Below are 16,438 nucleotides of genomic sequence, written 5' to 3'. Positions count from 1 at the left end.
AAGATGATTAGGTAGAATGAGATAGAAAATCCTTGTTTCAAGTGAATTAGGATAAATTGCTATCTGTGAACCATTTTTTTAATCAAACATCTTTCAATTTCATTTTACATCCTTTAGTGAACACCAGTGTACACACCAATACACATGAACACCTACCTGCACATACAAATGTACACACATTCCTGCACACACTTGACTGATTTCAGTTACTTAAGAGGACCTAAAACTTTTCAAGTAAAGCTGTGTGCTTGGTTTTGTCCATATCTTACACGTGTAATCATTGCAGACCCTACTTTTAGTTTATTCTCTTCATTTCGTATATGAATCAGGTCACTTGTTGAAATGAAAGAAATGTGTCTCTTCTATCACCTGTATGTAACATTTAAAAGATCACATATGTTCTCACTTACCTTGTCCATTTTGAACACAGAGAACCTTAAATGAAGAGAGGGCATCATCAGTTATAATTATACAGAGTTTTGCTTTATAATATTGATGTTTTTATACAACGTCACAAAGAATCCACTACCTGAACAATCTTATAAAGACCCAATACCTCTAGTCTTTACAGCCTTCTTGGGAATTGGCTTAAAAATAAGAGAAACTAATTTGTCTGATTCTGGAGGAGACAAGTCTGAAAGATGCTCAAAATTACAGTTCATTGTAGGAGACTTCAGGGGAGGGTAAGTAACCAGATTGTGGATGAGATCTAGCATGACAAGATGCAGCAAAGGGACAGAATAAACACAGACAGAATTAGCAGTTTTACCAACATAAGCAGACAGCAGTGACACAGAAAATTCTGCACCAGGGAGGCAGACATAGGAGAAACATAAATCCAAGGCAAGATCTCAGGCCAGGAACTTCTTGCTGAAGGACCAGACTCCTATATGAATCAAGGAAACAGTACCAGGCCTGTTTCCTCATTTCCTCTGGGGGTGTTTTATGCTCTCTCTGCAGCAGGAAATAGTGGATAAAACTGGGAGCAATAAATTGGCTGTACTCTGCTGGAATGCAGGAAGAAAATTTAGCAGCAATTCTGTTAACAAAATTCTGATAAATAGATAGCTATATTCTATGCTTGAAAGTTTATCTAAACTCCCATGGTCCTTATGGATGAAATAGGAACTTTGAACCCATTCTGGGAACTGTTAAAGCCTATTTCAGGGTTCTTCTTGATTTTCTCCCCCGTTTCCTACTTTTCATGCTAAAACAAAGCAAATGTTACAAGTTATCCTTTCCTGAAAAAAACTAAAATACAAATGATTTCTTTATTGAGTCCTGAATTTCCACAATTTGTATGCTAACCAACTTTTGGCTGACTTTGTAATTTCTTTGACATTGCAGATGAACTTTAATTGGAAGCACTCTATCTGCCTAACATCTGTGTTACCTTATTTTTTTTAATTCAGAGATTTGAGAGTTGAGATGATCTGAAATCTCAGGTTCCTTAAGGAGAGTAGAGACACTGAAAGCAGAGACATACAAAGAGGAGAAAAGGATACTCATATGTAGTGCAATTTCAATTCAATTTCAGTTTATAATTTTGCTGTAGAAATTTATGGTTGTTTCTAACCTTTAACACAATTTTTTCCCCAATGGAGGAACTCATGTTCTAATGCAATAGGAAAAAAAGCCTATTTTTCTATCAAAGGTCATAAATAGGTTTTATTTTATGTTATTTGTATAGCTGAAATTAAAATTTACAAACATAAGAAAATAATGTCAATATTTGGGAGAAAAATTTATTAAGAAATCATTGTTGTCTTTAGCAAAATGCATCTTAAAGAAACTAGTTCCACACCCCACCAATTGAAAACAGCTAACCCTAAGTGTCCAATTTAAGTCTTAAAAAAATATATATTTTAATGTATCCATCAGTTTCCTCATAAAAAATTAAATGAAAATATCCAGCAAAGAAACAGAAATATTTTCCACTTGCCTTGCAAACACTGAAGCAAATTTGTTTCAGGCTGAATATTCTCCTCTTAAGAGGTCAAACTTAGTTTAACAAACTATTAACATAATGGAACCCAATTTTCTCAGACATAAATTGATGAGGGTGGAATGAGTCTCTTCCAGCTTGAAAAGTTAGTTTATTTATCAGGAAGACATTGCACTGGTACTTTTTATGAACATTCATTGCCATTGAAAATAATATAAATTTTACTTAAAGGTAATTATCAGAAAGATTTTTGAAAACTTTTCAGCATAAGCATACTTGACTAAACAATACTATTAGAATTCACATTTAAAATCATGCAGAAGAGAAAAGTATTTTTCATGTCTATGTATTAGTACATACAAACATGCCAAAGAGTAACAGTTGTTACAATATTTGAAATTATACAATTAGAATTTGACCCACCATTTCCAATTTTATATCTGTGGATATATCAACACACATATACAAAGCTGTTTAATACAACCTGTGTATGTTAAAGTCCAACAGAATTTAAAAGGCTATGAAAATGGAATGTCTAAATAAGGATAAAATGAGATAGAGCTATGAAAACAGAATGTGTTGATGTAAAGAAACCTCTACAACACATTACTAAGTAGGAAATGCAAGTGAAAGGTCATATTTACATTGCAATCCCATTTATGTAAATAAAATGATAGAAAAGAAGGTATGTGCACAGAGAAGATATATGCCTGTATGCTGGCACCAACATAAAAATTTAGGAAAATCTATGAACTTTACCATTTTTCCCTAGGTTGATTTTGGGAATAAAACGTAGAATTGACTGGTTTCTTCAAAGTCTGTTAAGTGTCTAAATAAATGTTGAGCCTTACCTAGGTTTCAAGGTCAGTGCAATCTTCATAACAAAGTCGGAGAATGAGAGAAAAAGAAAATTGAATTATACATCAGTTTATAAATACAAAACTCTAAGTAAATTTGTATTTAAACCAAACTGAAAATGTGATAAAATAGTATTCCATTTTAATAAAATTTTCCCAGGGAAAAAAATGTTAATGGAACCTGAGAAAACTTGTCAATACAATCAATCACATTGATGATCTAAAGGAAAAGAAGACAGTGATGATCTCAGATGCAGAGATAATAGTTTTAATAGTTGATAAAGAATAACCCCAACTTATGCTTTTAAAAAGCCTCAAAAATAGTATTTGCATTCTTTGTGGAGAGAAAAAAGTTATGCATTTATAATGGGCTATTGGGCAGAAGCCAAATGACCAAAAACCAGAATTTATATACAGCACAATAGACATAAGATATGACAACCCACTCCAGTATTCTTGCCCTGGGAAATCCCATGGACAGAAGACAGAGGAGCCTGGCGGGCTACAGTCCATGGGGTTCCAAGAGCTGGAGATGACTTAGCAACTAAACCACCACCACTACCAGACAAACATGAAAGAGATTTATTCCCTAAAATGTTTTTTAGTTGAAAATGTCACACACACACACACACACACACACAAAGCAATAATGTTAATCACGGCTATATGCGTATATTTGTATGTCAGGTGTTTCAGAGAGTAAAAAGTAGGAGAGTCAAGGGAACGAGCAAGGAGTAACATTGAGAGCATGCGTTGAAGGAGACAATTTCAGTCAGTAGTCAGTCAGTTCACTCAGTCGTGTACGACTCTTCGCGACCCCACGGACTGCAGGATGCCAGGCCTCCCTGTCCATCACCAACTCCCGGAGTTTACTCAAACTCATGTCCATTGCATCAGTGATGCCATCCAACCATCTCATCCTCTGTCGTCCTCTTCTTCCCCCACCTTCAATCTCTCCCAGCATCAGGGTCTTTCCCAATGAGTCAGTTTTTCGCAGCTGGTGGCCAAAGCACTGGAATTTCAGCTTCAGCATCAGTCCTTCCAATGAATATTCAGGACTGATTTCCTTAGGGATAGACTGGCTTGATCTCCTTGCAGTCCAAGGGACTCTCAAGAATCTTCTCCAGCACCACAGTTCAAAAGCATCAATTCTTCGGGACTCAGCTTTCTTTATAGTCCAAATCTCACATCCATTCATGACTACTGGAAAAACCATAACTTTGACTCGACAGACCTTTATTGGTAAAGTAATGTCTCTGCTTTTTAATATGCTGTCTAGATTGGTCATAGCTTTTCTTCCAAGGAGCAAGTATGTTTTAATTTCATGGCTGCAGTCACCATCTACAGTGATTTTGCCCCCACACCCCAAAACAAGTCTCTCACTGTTTCCATTGTCTTCCATCTATTTGCCATGAAGTAATGGGAATGGATGCCAAGATCTTAGTTTTCTGAATGTTGAGTTTTAAGTCAACTTTTTCACTCTCCTCTTTGACTTCATCAAGAGGCTCTTTAGTTCTTCTTCGCTTTCTGCCATAAGGGTGGTTAATCTGCATGTCTGAGGTTACTGACATTTCTCTTGGCAGTGTTGATTCCAGCTTGTGCTTCATCCAGCCCAGTGTTTCTCATGATGTACTCTGCATATAAGTCAAATGAGCAGGGTGACAATATGCAGCCTTGACACACTTCTTTCCTAAGATTTGGGACCAATCTCTTGTTACATGTCCAGTTCTAACTGTTGCTTCTTGACCTGCATACAGATTTCTCAAGAGGCCAGTCAGGCCTTCTGATAATCCGGTCTCTTGAAGAATTTTCCATAGTCTGTTGTGATCCACACTGTCAAAGGCTTTGGCATAGTCAATAAAGCAGAAGTAGAAGTTTTTCTGGAACTCAGTTGCTCTTTCAATGATCCAATAGATGTTGGCCATTGATCTCTGGTTCCTCTGCCTTTTCTAAAAACAGCTTGAACATCTGGAAGTTCACGCTTCATGTACTGTTGAAGCCTGGCTTGGAGAATTTTGAGCATTACTTTGCTAGTGTGTGAGGTGAGTGCAATTGTGCGGTAGTTTGAGCATTCTTTGGCATTGCCTTTCTTTGGGATTGGAATGAAAACTGACCTTTTCCAGTCCTGTGGCCACTGCTGAGTTTTCCAAATTTGCTGGCATGTTGAGTGCAGCACTTTCACAACACCATCTTTTAGGATTTGAAATAGCTCAACTGGAATTCCATCACCTCCACTAGTTTTGTTCAAAGTGATGCTTCCTAAGGCCCGCTTGACTTCACATTCCAGGATGTCTGGGTATAGGTGAGTGATCACACCATCGTGATTATCTGGGTCATGAAGATCTTTTTTTGTATAGTTCTTCTGTGTATTCTTGTCACCTCTCCTTAATGTCGTCTGCTTCCGCTAGGTCCATACCATTTCTGTCCTTTATTGTGCCATCTTTGCATAAATTTTCCTTTGGTATCTCTAATTTTCTTGAAGAGCTCTCTGAAAGTGAAAGTGAAGTCACTCAGTCGTGTCCGACTCTTTTCAACCCCGTGGACTGTAGGCCACCAGGCTCCTCCGTCCACAGGATTCTCCAGGCAAGAATACTAGAGTGGGTTGCCATTTCCTTCTCCATGAAGAGATTTCTAGTCTTTCCCATTCTATTGTTTTCCTCTATTTCTTTGCACTGATCACTGAGGAAGGCTTTCATATCTCTCCTTGCTGTTCTTTGGAACTCTGCATTCAAATGGGAATATCTTTCCTTTTCTTCTTTGCCTTTAGCTTCTCTTGTTTTCTCAAGTACTTGTAAGGCCACCTCAGGCAACCATTTTATATTTCTTTTTCTTGGTGATGGTCTTGATCCCTATCTCCTGACAATGTCCCGAACCTCTGTCCGTAGTTCTTCAGGCACTCTGTCTATCAGATCTAATCCTTTGAATCTATTTGTCACTTCCACTGTATAATTGTAAGGGACTTGATTTAGGTCATACCTGATGGTCTAGTGGTTTTCCCTACTTTCTTCAATTTAAGCCTAAATTTGGCAATAAGGACTTCATGATCTGAGCCACAGTCAGCTCCTGGTCTTATTTTTGCTGACTTTATAGAGCTTCTCCATCTTGGCTGCAAAGAATACAGTCCATCTGATTTTGATATTGACCATCTGGTGATGTCCATGTGCACAATCTTCTTAGAAAATAAAATAAAAAGGAGCTCTGCCTTGACCAACAGTGATAAATCTGATGTTGTAAGCTGATAGGCATGATCAAAGAAATTCTCTACGCTATTCTAAAATAAAGAAGGTGAAAAAGTCACGTATATCCTGTACCCAGCATAGGCCTCCAACACAATCTACGAAAGAATTTTCTTTTTGGACTAGTTGTGGTGAGAGTTCAAAAATAGAGACACTGCACTGGCCATGCCCATAGGCCTACATTCCTCTTGGACCATTTGCCACTTCTGAGACTGTAGGAGAATCTCTTAGACATAATACATCTTAGATTTCTTAGCCCAAAAAATAAGACAGTAATATTTATCTCTCTGCGTTTTGTGCAGATTCACTGCAGTGATATATGACCAGGGAATAGTATGAATGCCTCACCTGTAGTAAGTGGTTTAAGGAATAGCACTCAACCATAAAAAAGAATAAAATATTGCCATTTGTAGCAACATAGATGGATCTAGAAATTATCATACTAAGTAAGTCAGACAAAGACAAAGATATGATATTGCTTATGTGTGAAATCTAAAATAAAAAAAAAGAGAGAGAGATACAGATGAATTTATTTACAAAACAGAAAAAGACTCACAGACATAGGAAACAAATTTAGGTTATCAAAGAGGATGAGGGAATAAACTAGGAGGTTAAGATGAACATACACACTAATAAATATAAAATAGATAGTCAGCAAGGACTTATTGTATAGCACAGGGAATTATTCTCATTATTTTGTAATAACCTATACAGCAAAATAATATGAAAGAGAACATATATATTTTTGTGCATGTGTGTGCATAACTGAATCAGTACGCTGTACCCCTGAAGTTAATGCAACATTATAAATCAAGTACACTTAAACTTTAAAAAATTAAAAAAGAAAATATTCTCTTCCCTCCAGTGCCACAATTTCCCTGTAATTTCAGAGTTAATATACTTCCTTTTGGAAAGAATTCTTAGGAAAGACTGTACCCACTTTATAAATTGTTATTCCCTTTGCATGCACTGAAATCTTCAATTCTTTGGCCCTAGTTCTAAATAGAACCTGTGATAGAGCTTCTTATGATGACTAAAAACCCTATCAAAAAGAGGAGAAATACTATATAAGTGAAATACTATAATAGCAGAAATGCTATAAGTGAAAAACTGCACATTAGCTTGTTCAGTCTGCATAACCTCGTAAGTAATGTTTGATGGAACTATTAGTTCTGTCATAAAAAAAGGCTGATAAATGTTGATGCAACTTCATTTTAGCTTTGCAGTCTTAGTGAGTATATTATCATCTATATATTTTTTATAATTAACGATGGTGCTTGCTCTTTTGTTCCATAATTGGAGCATTTATTGAGAGATTTCCCACTGTTTGAATGATGTGCTTCATCCTCTATACTTTTTCCCTGCTGTGTCCCCACAGTTATGATGCTCAAAATTTATAGAGTTTAAATGCTTCTTGCTGCTGTTTCACATTTCTACTTACTGTTTATTCATAGGATAAGGATAAGAGAGTTCTGTGTTAGAAGGAGCTTTTATATAGACGATTAGCAATGCTGAGAACATCCACTTATCTTTTGGTAACATTGATGGATTCCAACAATGCACATGTAATACTGCTTAACATCACAAATGGGCCTCTTCATAAGAAGTGTTGACTGCATGGAAACAGTTGAAGGAGTGTTTCATCAGGAGACATTTCAGAGTTTATGAGGCTTGGGTTATGTGCATATTCCATGACAGACTGTTAATCAATCAGAATATCATATTCCACTGCTGGGACTCTGGTAGGTATTTTGTATTTAGAATATGTAGGATAGAATATAGATCCGAGATTCTCTCTCTCTTTTTTTTTAATTCACTGCCAAGACTAAGTGAAACTTAAGATTTTATTAGGCTGGACTATTACTGATACAGTATAACATGGTACCTGGTGTGTCTTAGGAAATAGAGGTGTTATGCCAACAGTTGTCATGAGTTTATTTTCTCCTTCAATGCCTGATGAGAAAATGTGCTGTCAGTTAAAGAAGTGCAGTGGGAATAATGATCATTCTAGAAGCCTTCAAACTAGGCTACAGGTATTTAATTTAAAAGCAAATTGTGTGTTTGAAGAGTTAGTGTGTCCTTTTGACAAGGAGTATTAAAGCAGGGTGATAAAGTATAGTTAGTGACTTAGGGGTTTTAAAATCATTTTCCTCTAAATGCTAGCTGAAAACCAATTGTTGAATGCCTGTGCTTAACATCAGGTTTGTTTACAATGTTTTATTTTGTTGTCATTCCACCTGAGGGCAGGCAGGAAGCAGACAGCTGAGTTTAATTCACACTGTTCGCTTTGCTTTGTTAGATCTGATGAGAGACTTGCTAGCTATTCAAGTTTCATTTGTTGGTATAAAACGGCACTTCTGGACTACTGATCAGTCTCAGCGGTTGTTATTTTTTTTTTTTTTTTTTTTTTGGTGAGTCGGTTGGTTGATTGGTTTTGCTTTTTTCCTGCCACTGTTTAGATTTTTACATATGACTTAATTGTAAATTTCTAAGCACAGATGAATATAGAAGAATTTGAAATGCCTTGTTTCTTGTTTTTAAACAGTGATGCTTTATTTTTGTTGTCCATTGTTTGAAGTTTCTTTTAGGGCCCTCCTTTTTTCCTGGTTACTGTACATAACTGGATATAATAAAAAAAAAATAGTCACATTTGATTTATAATCTAATCCTGTTAAGGTTAGAAGGACCCTAGACATTCGTCAAAGTCTTACATTTTACAAATAAGGAATCAGACCCCAGGGAAAAGAAATGACTTCCTGGGGCACTACGGCTGTCTAGTGACAGATCAACATCCAAAGTCTGGTCTCTTGACTTGCTGAAGAGTTCTTTTTCCTCTCCATCAACCCCATTTGTTCTATTCCCAACTTATATGATGACATCTGAGCAGATTCTAACAACAAACCCTTCATGTGGACGTCATTCCCCAAGCTTGCTTGTTGATGACTTCAAGTGTTTGACAGTGCATATGACAATATAATTTATCTTGTGACTGCACAGATGACATCCTGCGAATGCTACTTGATGCTGCCACAAAATCATCCCTGAAAGGATTGCAGCTGTCTCGGGATCCATAGCTCCCATAGTCTTCCTCTGAAATGTACCCCAAAATATCATTCTCACTGTTAAAGACAAATGCCAGATATGGTAACACAGTTATAGTTGCTAATTATCATGTCAATGTGATCCATCTTTTCTCTCATCATTGTGCTTATCTACATATCCTATTTTGCTATTCTAGGTTTGTGTGCTGGAGAGGCAAATATTTGACTTCCTTGGATATCAGTGGGCACCTATCCTGGCAAATTTTGTACATATTATTATCGTCATTCTTGGTTTATTTGGAACCATTCAATATAGACCTCGTTACATAACAGGAGTAAGTACCCTTCCTGTTTTCTAAAAATTTTATTGAAATAGAGAAAAATATGCAAACTATATATGTCTTGAAAATTATTTGTAAACTCTCTCTTTAAAGTACCATGTACTTGTTCATATACTTTCATGTTATAGCTACAGTAATTAAAAAACTGTCAAATTTAAAGCACTTGGCAGTGAGTACCAATAAATGGTACTTTATTAAAGTACCAATAAATTGTACTTTCAGCAAATATTCTTTTGTAATTACAAGGACAATAGAAATGCTATGCAAAAAATTATAAAGTCATGTTTTCCAATTTAATAGATTCTAATGGGACTTTTTCCCATTTTAAATAATTATATTTGTCAACTGAATAAAGGTAGTTTAAAATCAATACAAATGATCATATAGTATTAATGTAAAGATGTCAATACATATTAGGGTGAATATTTGACATACTTGAAAGCCAGAACAGTCTGGACCACTCTGTGTCTTTCACAATTCTTTTTTTGGCTTGGAGGAAGTATTTTGCATTCTCACTCAAGTTAAACTTACTTAACATAAAAGTGAAATCCAACTGTGTTGTAGTTGCTATGGGAACCATAACTTAGGATTTTTTACTTTTGTGTGTGTCTCAGATCTCAGCTATAGCTCTTCATTAATGTAGATTTTTTTATTGCCATCATTTTTTTTCTGCTGCTTCTGTTTTTTTGACAAAGCAAAAAATGTATAGTATCTATTTAAAATTGTAAAGCAAGTTTTTGATAAAGGCATTTATATGAGACTGTGTAGCTAAAGATCTGCCTTATTCAGTGCAAACCAGCAAGCCTTCTTGGGTCTTATGAAGCCTCGTTCACATAAAAGATGCCCTCCTATGACCTGCTGTTCTCTCTGGCATCTGGAACCAGATAAAGCTCATGGGTACTGAAACAGGCAATATGGTGGCAGCTGGGACAAAGGGGTCCACTGTCTGGCTAAGGCTGAGTTGGGAGCCGCATAGTGTTCTCTGGGAACACACCCAGTTGAGCACATGTCCTCTCTAGGGGTATGCTTCCATGTAAATCTTGTAATACTTTTTACAAGATTAGAAGTAGGATGTGTTCTGTTGCAGAGGGTTTTTCAATGCATAAGATATGATAGTAGTGTTCACTTTCTTGTGTAAATTGTAATTTGGTCCAATATAAGGGAGGTGGTACAGTGCATGGGAGTGGGTTTTCTGTAGTCATAATTCCAGGGTTGAACTCTTTCACCTACCAAATTCTGTGTGACTTTGGACAATATAACCTAACCAATCCTTAGTTTCTTATGTTAACAATGAAGGTAATGATTATATTGACTCAGTTCAGTTCAGTCGCTCAGTCGTTTCTGACGCTTTGCGACCCCATGAACCACAGGACGCCAGGCCTCCCTGTCCATCACCAACTCCCGGAGTCCACCCAAACCCATGTGCATTGCGGAGAAGGCAATGGCACCCCACTCCAGTACTCTCGCCTGGAAAATCCCATGGACAGAGGAGCCTGGTAGGCTGCAGTCCATGGGATCGCGAAGAGTCGGACATGACTGAGCAACTTCACTTTCACTTTTCACTTTCATGCATTGGAGAAGGAAATGGCAACCCACTCCAGTATTCTTGCCTGGAGAATCCCAGGGAGGGGGGAGCCTGGTGGGCTGCCATCTATGTGGTCGGACACGACTGAAGTGACTTAGCAGCAGCAGTAGCAACATGTCCGTTGAGTCAGTGATGCCATCCAACCATCTCATCCTCTGTCATCCCCTTCTCCTCCTGCCCTCAATCTTTCCCAGCATCAGGGTCTTTTCCAATGAGTCCAGTGAGTCACCTTTGCATCAGGTGGCCACTGTATTGGAGTTTCAGCTTCAGCATCAGTCCTTCCAATGAACACTCAGGGCTTTCCTCCTTTAGGATGGACTGGTTGGATCTCCTTGCAGTCCAAGGGACTTTCAAGAGGCTTCTCCAACACTATAGTTCAAAAGCATCAATTCTTTGGCACTCAGCTTTCTTTATAGTCCAACTCTCACATCCATACATGACCCCTGGAAAAAACCATACCCTTAACTAGATGGACCTTTGTTGACAAAGTAATGTCTCTGCTTTTTAATATACTGCCTGGGTTGGTTATAACTTTCCTTCCAAGGAGTAAGCGTCTTTTAATTTCATGGCTGCAATCACCATCTGCAGTGATTTTGGAGCCCCCCAAAATAAAGTCAGCCACATGCTTTAATTTAATTGTTACATGCCATTATGTGAAAGAGTCTCAATTTACCATTCCTCTTCAATTAGACTTTGAGGCTCCACCATGATTTTATTCTAATAAATAGTATTACTCTGAGTATCACCATATAAGTATGTCACCTCCACTTGTGATAAAGTTCCTGGAATAAAAATCTAGGTGTGGATCAAAATTTTTGAATGGCTTAAAAGTTTTTTGCTTCTTTGTTTTGAGGAGTGAGTGAGATATTATATTGGGTTGGCCAAAAAGTTCATTGGGTTTTTCTGTAACATCTGTTTGACCAACTCGATACAAAATGACCTTGGCACAATGCTTGGTATTTAAAAGCTTACCTTGTTAAAAAAAAAATGTGTTTATTATCATTTGAAAATAATACTGAGTTGTATAGACTAGTAAGAGCCTGATAGGCAATTTGAAATGGAGTGTGGTCATCTAAGTTATTGGTTGAACTCTCTACCACTTTTACATTGCTACAGCTCTCAAAATTTTTTGTGAGATTTCTGTGTACCAAATTAAACTCATCTTCTTAAATTACATATGCACAAATCTTTTCAAGATAGGACACTGTCTCCAGTGTTCCATAAGAGTTAGGATGCCATGGCATGCCTTTAAGATTGTTAGAACTTTCATATAATTGAGAGGATCTCTTAAATCTTTCTGAAATCTTAACAGCATGTCTTAGCACTGCATCTTTGATTTGATCTTGACTTGCAGACACCATTCAGAATTTGTTCTTTTCCTTGAGACAACGTTTTTACTTGGAAAATCTTTTGCCAGCTGGAGATGCTGTAAATGTGAAATTTTTATTTTCCAACCTAGCAAGTCTTCAGTTAACAATGTACCCTCTAAATTGTACTTGAAAATGGGACTGTTCCTTTAGCTTATCTCTCATAATATCATGTTATGTGTAGCTAAAAGATGACAAATAATACTGTCAACTGTTTGCTTGGAAATCCCATTAGCCAGATCCACAAGTTTGTAGGTATATTTTCTATCTTCAAAGTTACTGCAGGTGGTATTTAGCCTTATTGTTCCCACAATAATTATTCTGAGTCTTCTTTTCTCCAGTCCTCAAAAACCATTTCTTTACTGTTTTTCCTGTTTCCCCTGATAGTCTTCTCACTGTCCTTCTGGCCTCCATCTGCCACCTTGTCTCAAAGTTAATGCTATGTATTTTAGGTTTGTGTTATAGTATCACTCAATTTCTGTACTAGTTACCGATTTCTATGTAATTTCTATATAATAAACCATTTCTATATATCAAATTAGTGGAATCTCGTGGCTGTGATGCCATGTTGAAACTCAAAAGTTGATTCATGAAAATAGAGAATTTGCCATAAAAATGAAATCAAGGATTTTCAGTTTGCCTAAAGATGATAAAAAGAATTTTAGTTAAACGAACTTGAATGGAATCATAGATGACAGAAATTCTGGTCAAAGACGGATCTGGGTTTAGCAGGAAAATGCAAAATTGGCGACAACCTGTAATTAACAACACAGTACTGCTGCAGTTAGGAAGTATCCATAGTCTCTCTGTATTCTGGATATTAAGATATTAACAATGAAATTTCTTTTCCTTTCCCCTGAAAATGTAAGCTTTTATGATTTCTATATTTGTCATTTTGCATCACAATATAAAACAACTCAATATAAAAATAGAGATAAGCACTTTCATCAGTTCATAACTGAAATTTATATGTTTGTACATTTTCTTCATCTATGTGCAATTGAAATATATCTGATTATGCTTCATCTCAAATATGTGTATTAAATTTTATTTTATGTGATATCAAATAATTTTGGAATTCATGGGGCTATTTCTTTGATCATAGTCCACACAGTCAAAGGCTTTAGCATAGTCAATGAAACAGAGATAGATCTTTTTTTCTGAAATTCCCTTGCTTTCTCTATAATCCAGAAAATGTTGGCAGTTTGGTCTGTAGTTCCTCTTCCTGTTCTAAACCCAGCTTGGACATCTGAACTTCTTGGTTTGCGTAATGCTGAAGCCTACCATGCAAGATTTTAAGCATCACCTTTCTTGCATGGGAGCTGAGTGTGATTACCTGATGGTTAGCACATTCTTCAGTATTACCCTTCTTGGAAATTGGGATGAGGATTGACTTTGTCCAGTCCTGTGGCCACTGCTGGGTCTTCCAGATTTGCTGACATAATATAAACCTTGATGGCATCGGGGCTGGATGAGTTACAACCCAGAATCAAGATAGGCAGGAGAAACATCAACAACCTCAGATATGCAGATGATAGCACTCTAATGACAAAAAGTTAAGAGGAACTAAAGAGCTTCTTAATGAGAGTGAAGGAGAATGAAAGAGCTGGCTTGAGACTAAATATTAAAAAAAAAAAAAAATAGAGCATGGCATCCTGCCCCATTACTGCATGGCAAATAGAAGGGGAAAAGGTGAAAGTAGTGACAGATTTCCTCTTCTTGGACTCCAAAATCACTGCAGATGGTTACTGCAGCCGTGAAATCAGAAGATAATTGCTCCTTGGCAGGAAAGTGATGACAAACCTAGACAGTGTGTTGAAAAGCAGAGACATTACTCTGCTGACAAAGATCCATATAGTCAAGGCTATGGTCTTCCCAGTGATCACGTACAGTTGTGAGAGCTGGACCATAAAGATAGCAGAATGCCAAAGAATTGATGCCTTGGAACTGTGGTGCTGGAGAAGACTCCTGAAAGTCTCTTGGACAGCAAGGAGATCAAACCAATCAGTTTTAAGGGAGATCAATTCTGAATATTCACTGGAAGAACTGATGCTGAAGCTGATGCTCCAGTATTTTGGTCATCTGATGCAAACAGACAACTCAGTGGAAAACTCCCCGATGCTGGGAAAGATTGAGGAGAAGAAGAAGAGCGTATTAGAGGATGAGATGGTTAGACGGCATCACCAATGCAATGAACATGAACTTGGGAAAATGGTGAGAGACAGGGAGGCCTGGTGTGCTGCAGTCCATGGGGTCGCAAAGAGTCGGACTCGACGGGGCAACTGAACAATAACAGCAATTTCATTGTTTATTTAACCTTTTACATATTATTATATATTATATAATATAATAAATATATGATGGTATGGTATATGTTGGGGGCTTCCCTGGTGGCTCAGTGGTAAAGAATCCACCTGCCAGTGGAGATGCAGGTTTGATCCCTAGGTCAAGAAGATCCTTTGGAGAAGGAAATGGCAACCCGCTCCAGGATTTTTGCCTGGGAAATCCCATGGACAGAGGAGTCTGGTAGGCAACAGGAATGGCCAAAGAGTCAGACACGACTTAGCAACTAAACAACAACAATGTTATATATTATTATACATCATACTGTTTTCATGTTTTTATGATAAATATTTCCCTGTAATCATCTCCATAAAAAAATACCCTCATCTTCATTTGTGATTTTGGTCCTTAAAAAAGAAACCTGAATATAACTAAGTAATATGAACAAGTTTAAAGCTTTTAGTATATAGTTGACAATTATGTATCCAGAATCATTTTATTAAATTATCCTCCCACCAATGTACAACAGAGTGTATTTCACTGCACCCCTTCTAACCCTGAATACTATCTGTTCTCATATTTTTTTAAGCTACTGAAAGAAAAAGTGTCATTTTTGTTGCATTTCTTACCTTACTAATTGAACTTTTTCATATTTTCATTAGCCATTTTTATTTCCTTTTCAGGGGATTGTCATGTTGTATTCATTTTCCCATGGAGCCTTAGTGCTTGTCATAACAATTTTTACATATGGATCACTTAGTAAAGACCTTTACCCTTTTAAATACCATACATTTTCATTTTGATTTTTATTATTTTTCTCTAATTAAAATGAACCTTCCCTTTGTGATAACTTCTATTTATTTATTTTTACTTATTTTTAATTGGAGGCTAATTGCTTTACAATGTTGTGTTGGTTTCTGCCATACAACTATGAATCAGCCTTAAGTATACATATATCCCCTTTCTGTTGAGCCTCCCTCCCATCCTACCCCCATCCCACCCCTCTAGGTGATCACAGAGTGTCATGATATGTTCATTACCTGTAGGCCTAATTTTGCTAAAACAAAAAGGCAGATGCCCAAAAATAGAGGCTAAGAAAAAAAGCGTCACTTTCCACATTTCCTATTTGTAGAGAGTTTCAATTTATTGATGGCACATATTATTCGATTTAATTGAAAGCTTCCTCCCTGCCTAAAATAAGTGTGTGGGCATCCTTGAAACACTGAATACAGTAGCAACAAATAAAATTTAGAGTGTTGGTAATGAGTTTCATTTCCTTAACTCATTTTCTCTTTCATAAGAGCAAAGAAGAAAAATGTACAATAGTTAATTGGGACAAGAACTCATTAGTACCCTTTGAAGGCCTCTGGCATTTCAAAGAATATAATATGTTGAAGTAAAAGTAAATGGATGATTTCAATTCCAAGCAAAGGACATTTGAAGCAAGAATCCATAAAAAGCATCTGTATTGTGTAACTCTATAGCATCAAGAGTCCCAAAGAAAAGCCCAGATTAACTTTGGTGGAATAATTCATACATAAATACATACAAATGGCTCCCATGAAAGAATTACCTTATGTCATAAATGAAATTGCCAAATACATCTTCATTTGGGCTAAAGACACTGGCAAGCAGAATATGATTTGAGATATCCAGTAGTTATTAGTTAATGACAAAAAATGTTGATAAATTGCATGCTTTAAATTGTCTAAAATAATCTGAGGATTATGTGGTTCCTAACTGGGAAAGGCACAGCAATTTTTTTGGTGATATTACCACAAGA

General features: G+C 36.7%; 1 protein-coding gene across 4 annotated transcripts in view; it reads left to right on the top strand.

Annotated features, from left to right (window-relative positions):
• Positions 1-16,438, top strand: part of NKAIN2 (sodium/potassium transporting ATPase interacting 2) — a 1,112,863-nt gene that overhangs the window by 522,001 nt on the left and 574,424 nt on the right. For all 4 annotated transcript variants that reach the window (XR_006263983.1, XM_043439576.1, XM_043439579.1 and 1 more), the window contains one exon: positions 9,277-9,414. Coding sequence is in view for 3 of the 4 variants with exons in the window: in XM_043439576.1 (XP_043295511.1) it covers positions 9,277-9,414 (138 nt within the window). In the remaining variant the exon portion in view is untranslated. The remainder of the gene's footprint in view (positions 1-9,276; positions 9,415-16,438) is intronic.

This window comes from Cervus canadensis, chromosome 20 (assembly GCF_019320065.1).
Source record: "Cervus canadensis isolate Bull #8, Minnesota chromosome 20, ASM1932006v1, whole genome shotgun sequence".
Lineage (NCBI taxonomy): Eukaryota > Metazoa > Chordata > Mammalia > Artiodactyla > Cervidae > Cervus > Cervus canadensis.
Note: the sequence above shows the minus strand (reverse complement) of the source record. Positions and strands in the feature narration are given on the sequence as shown.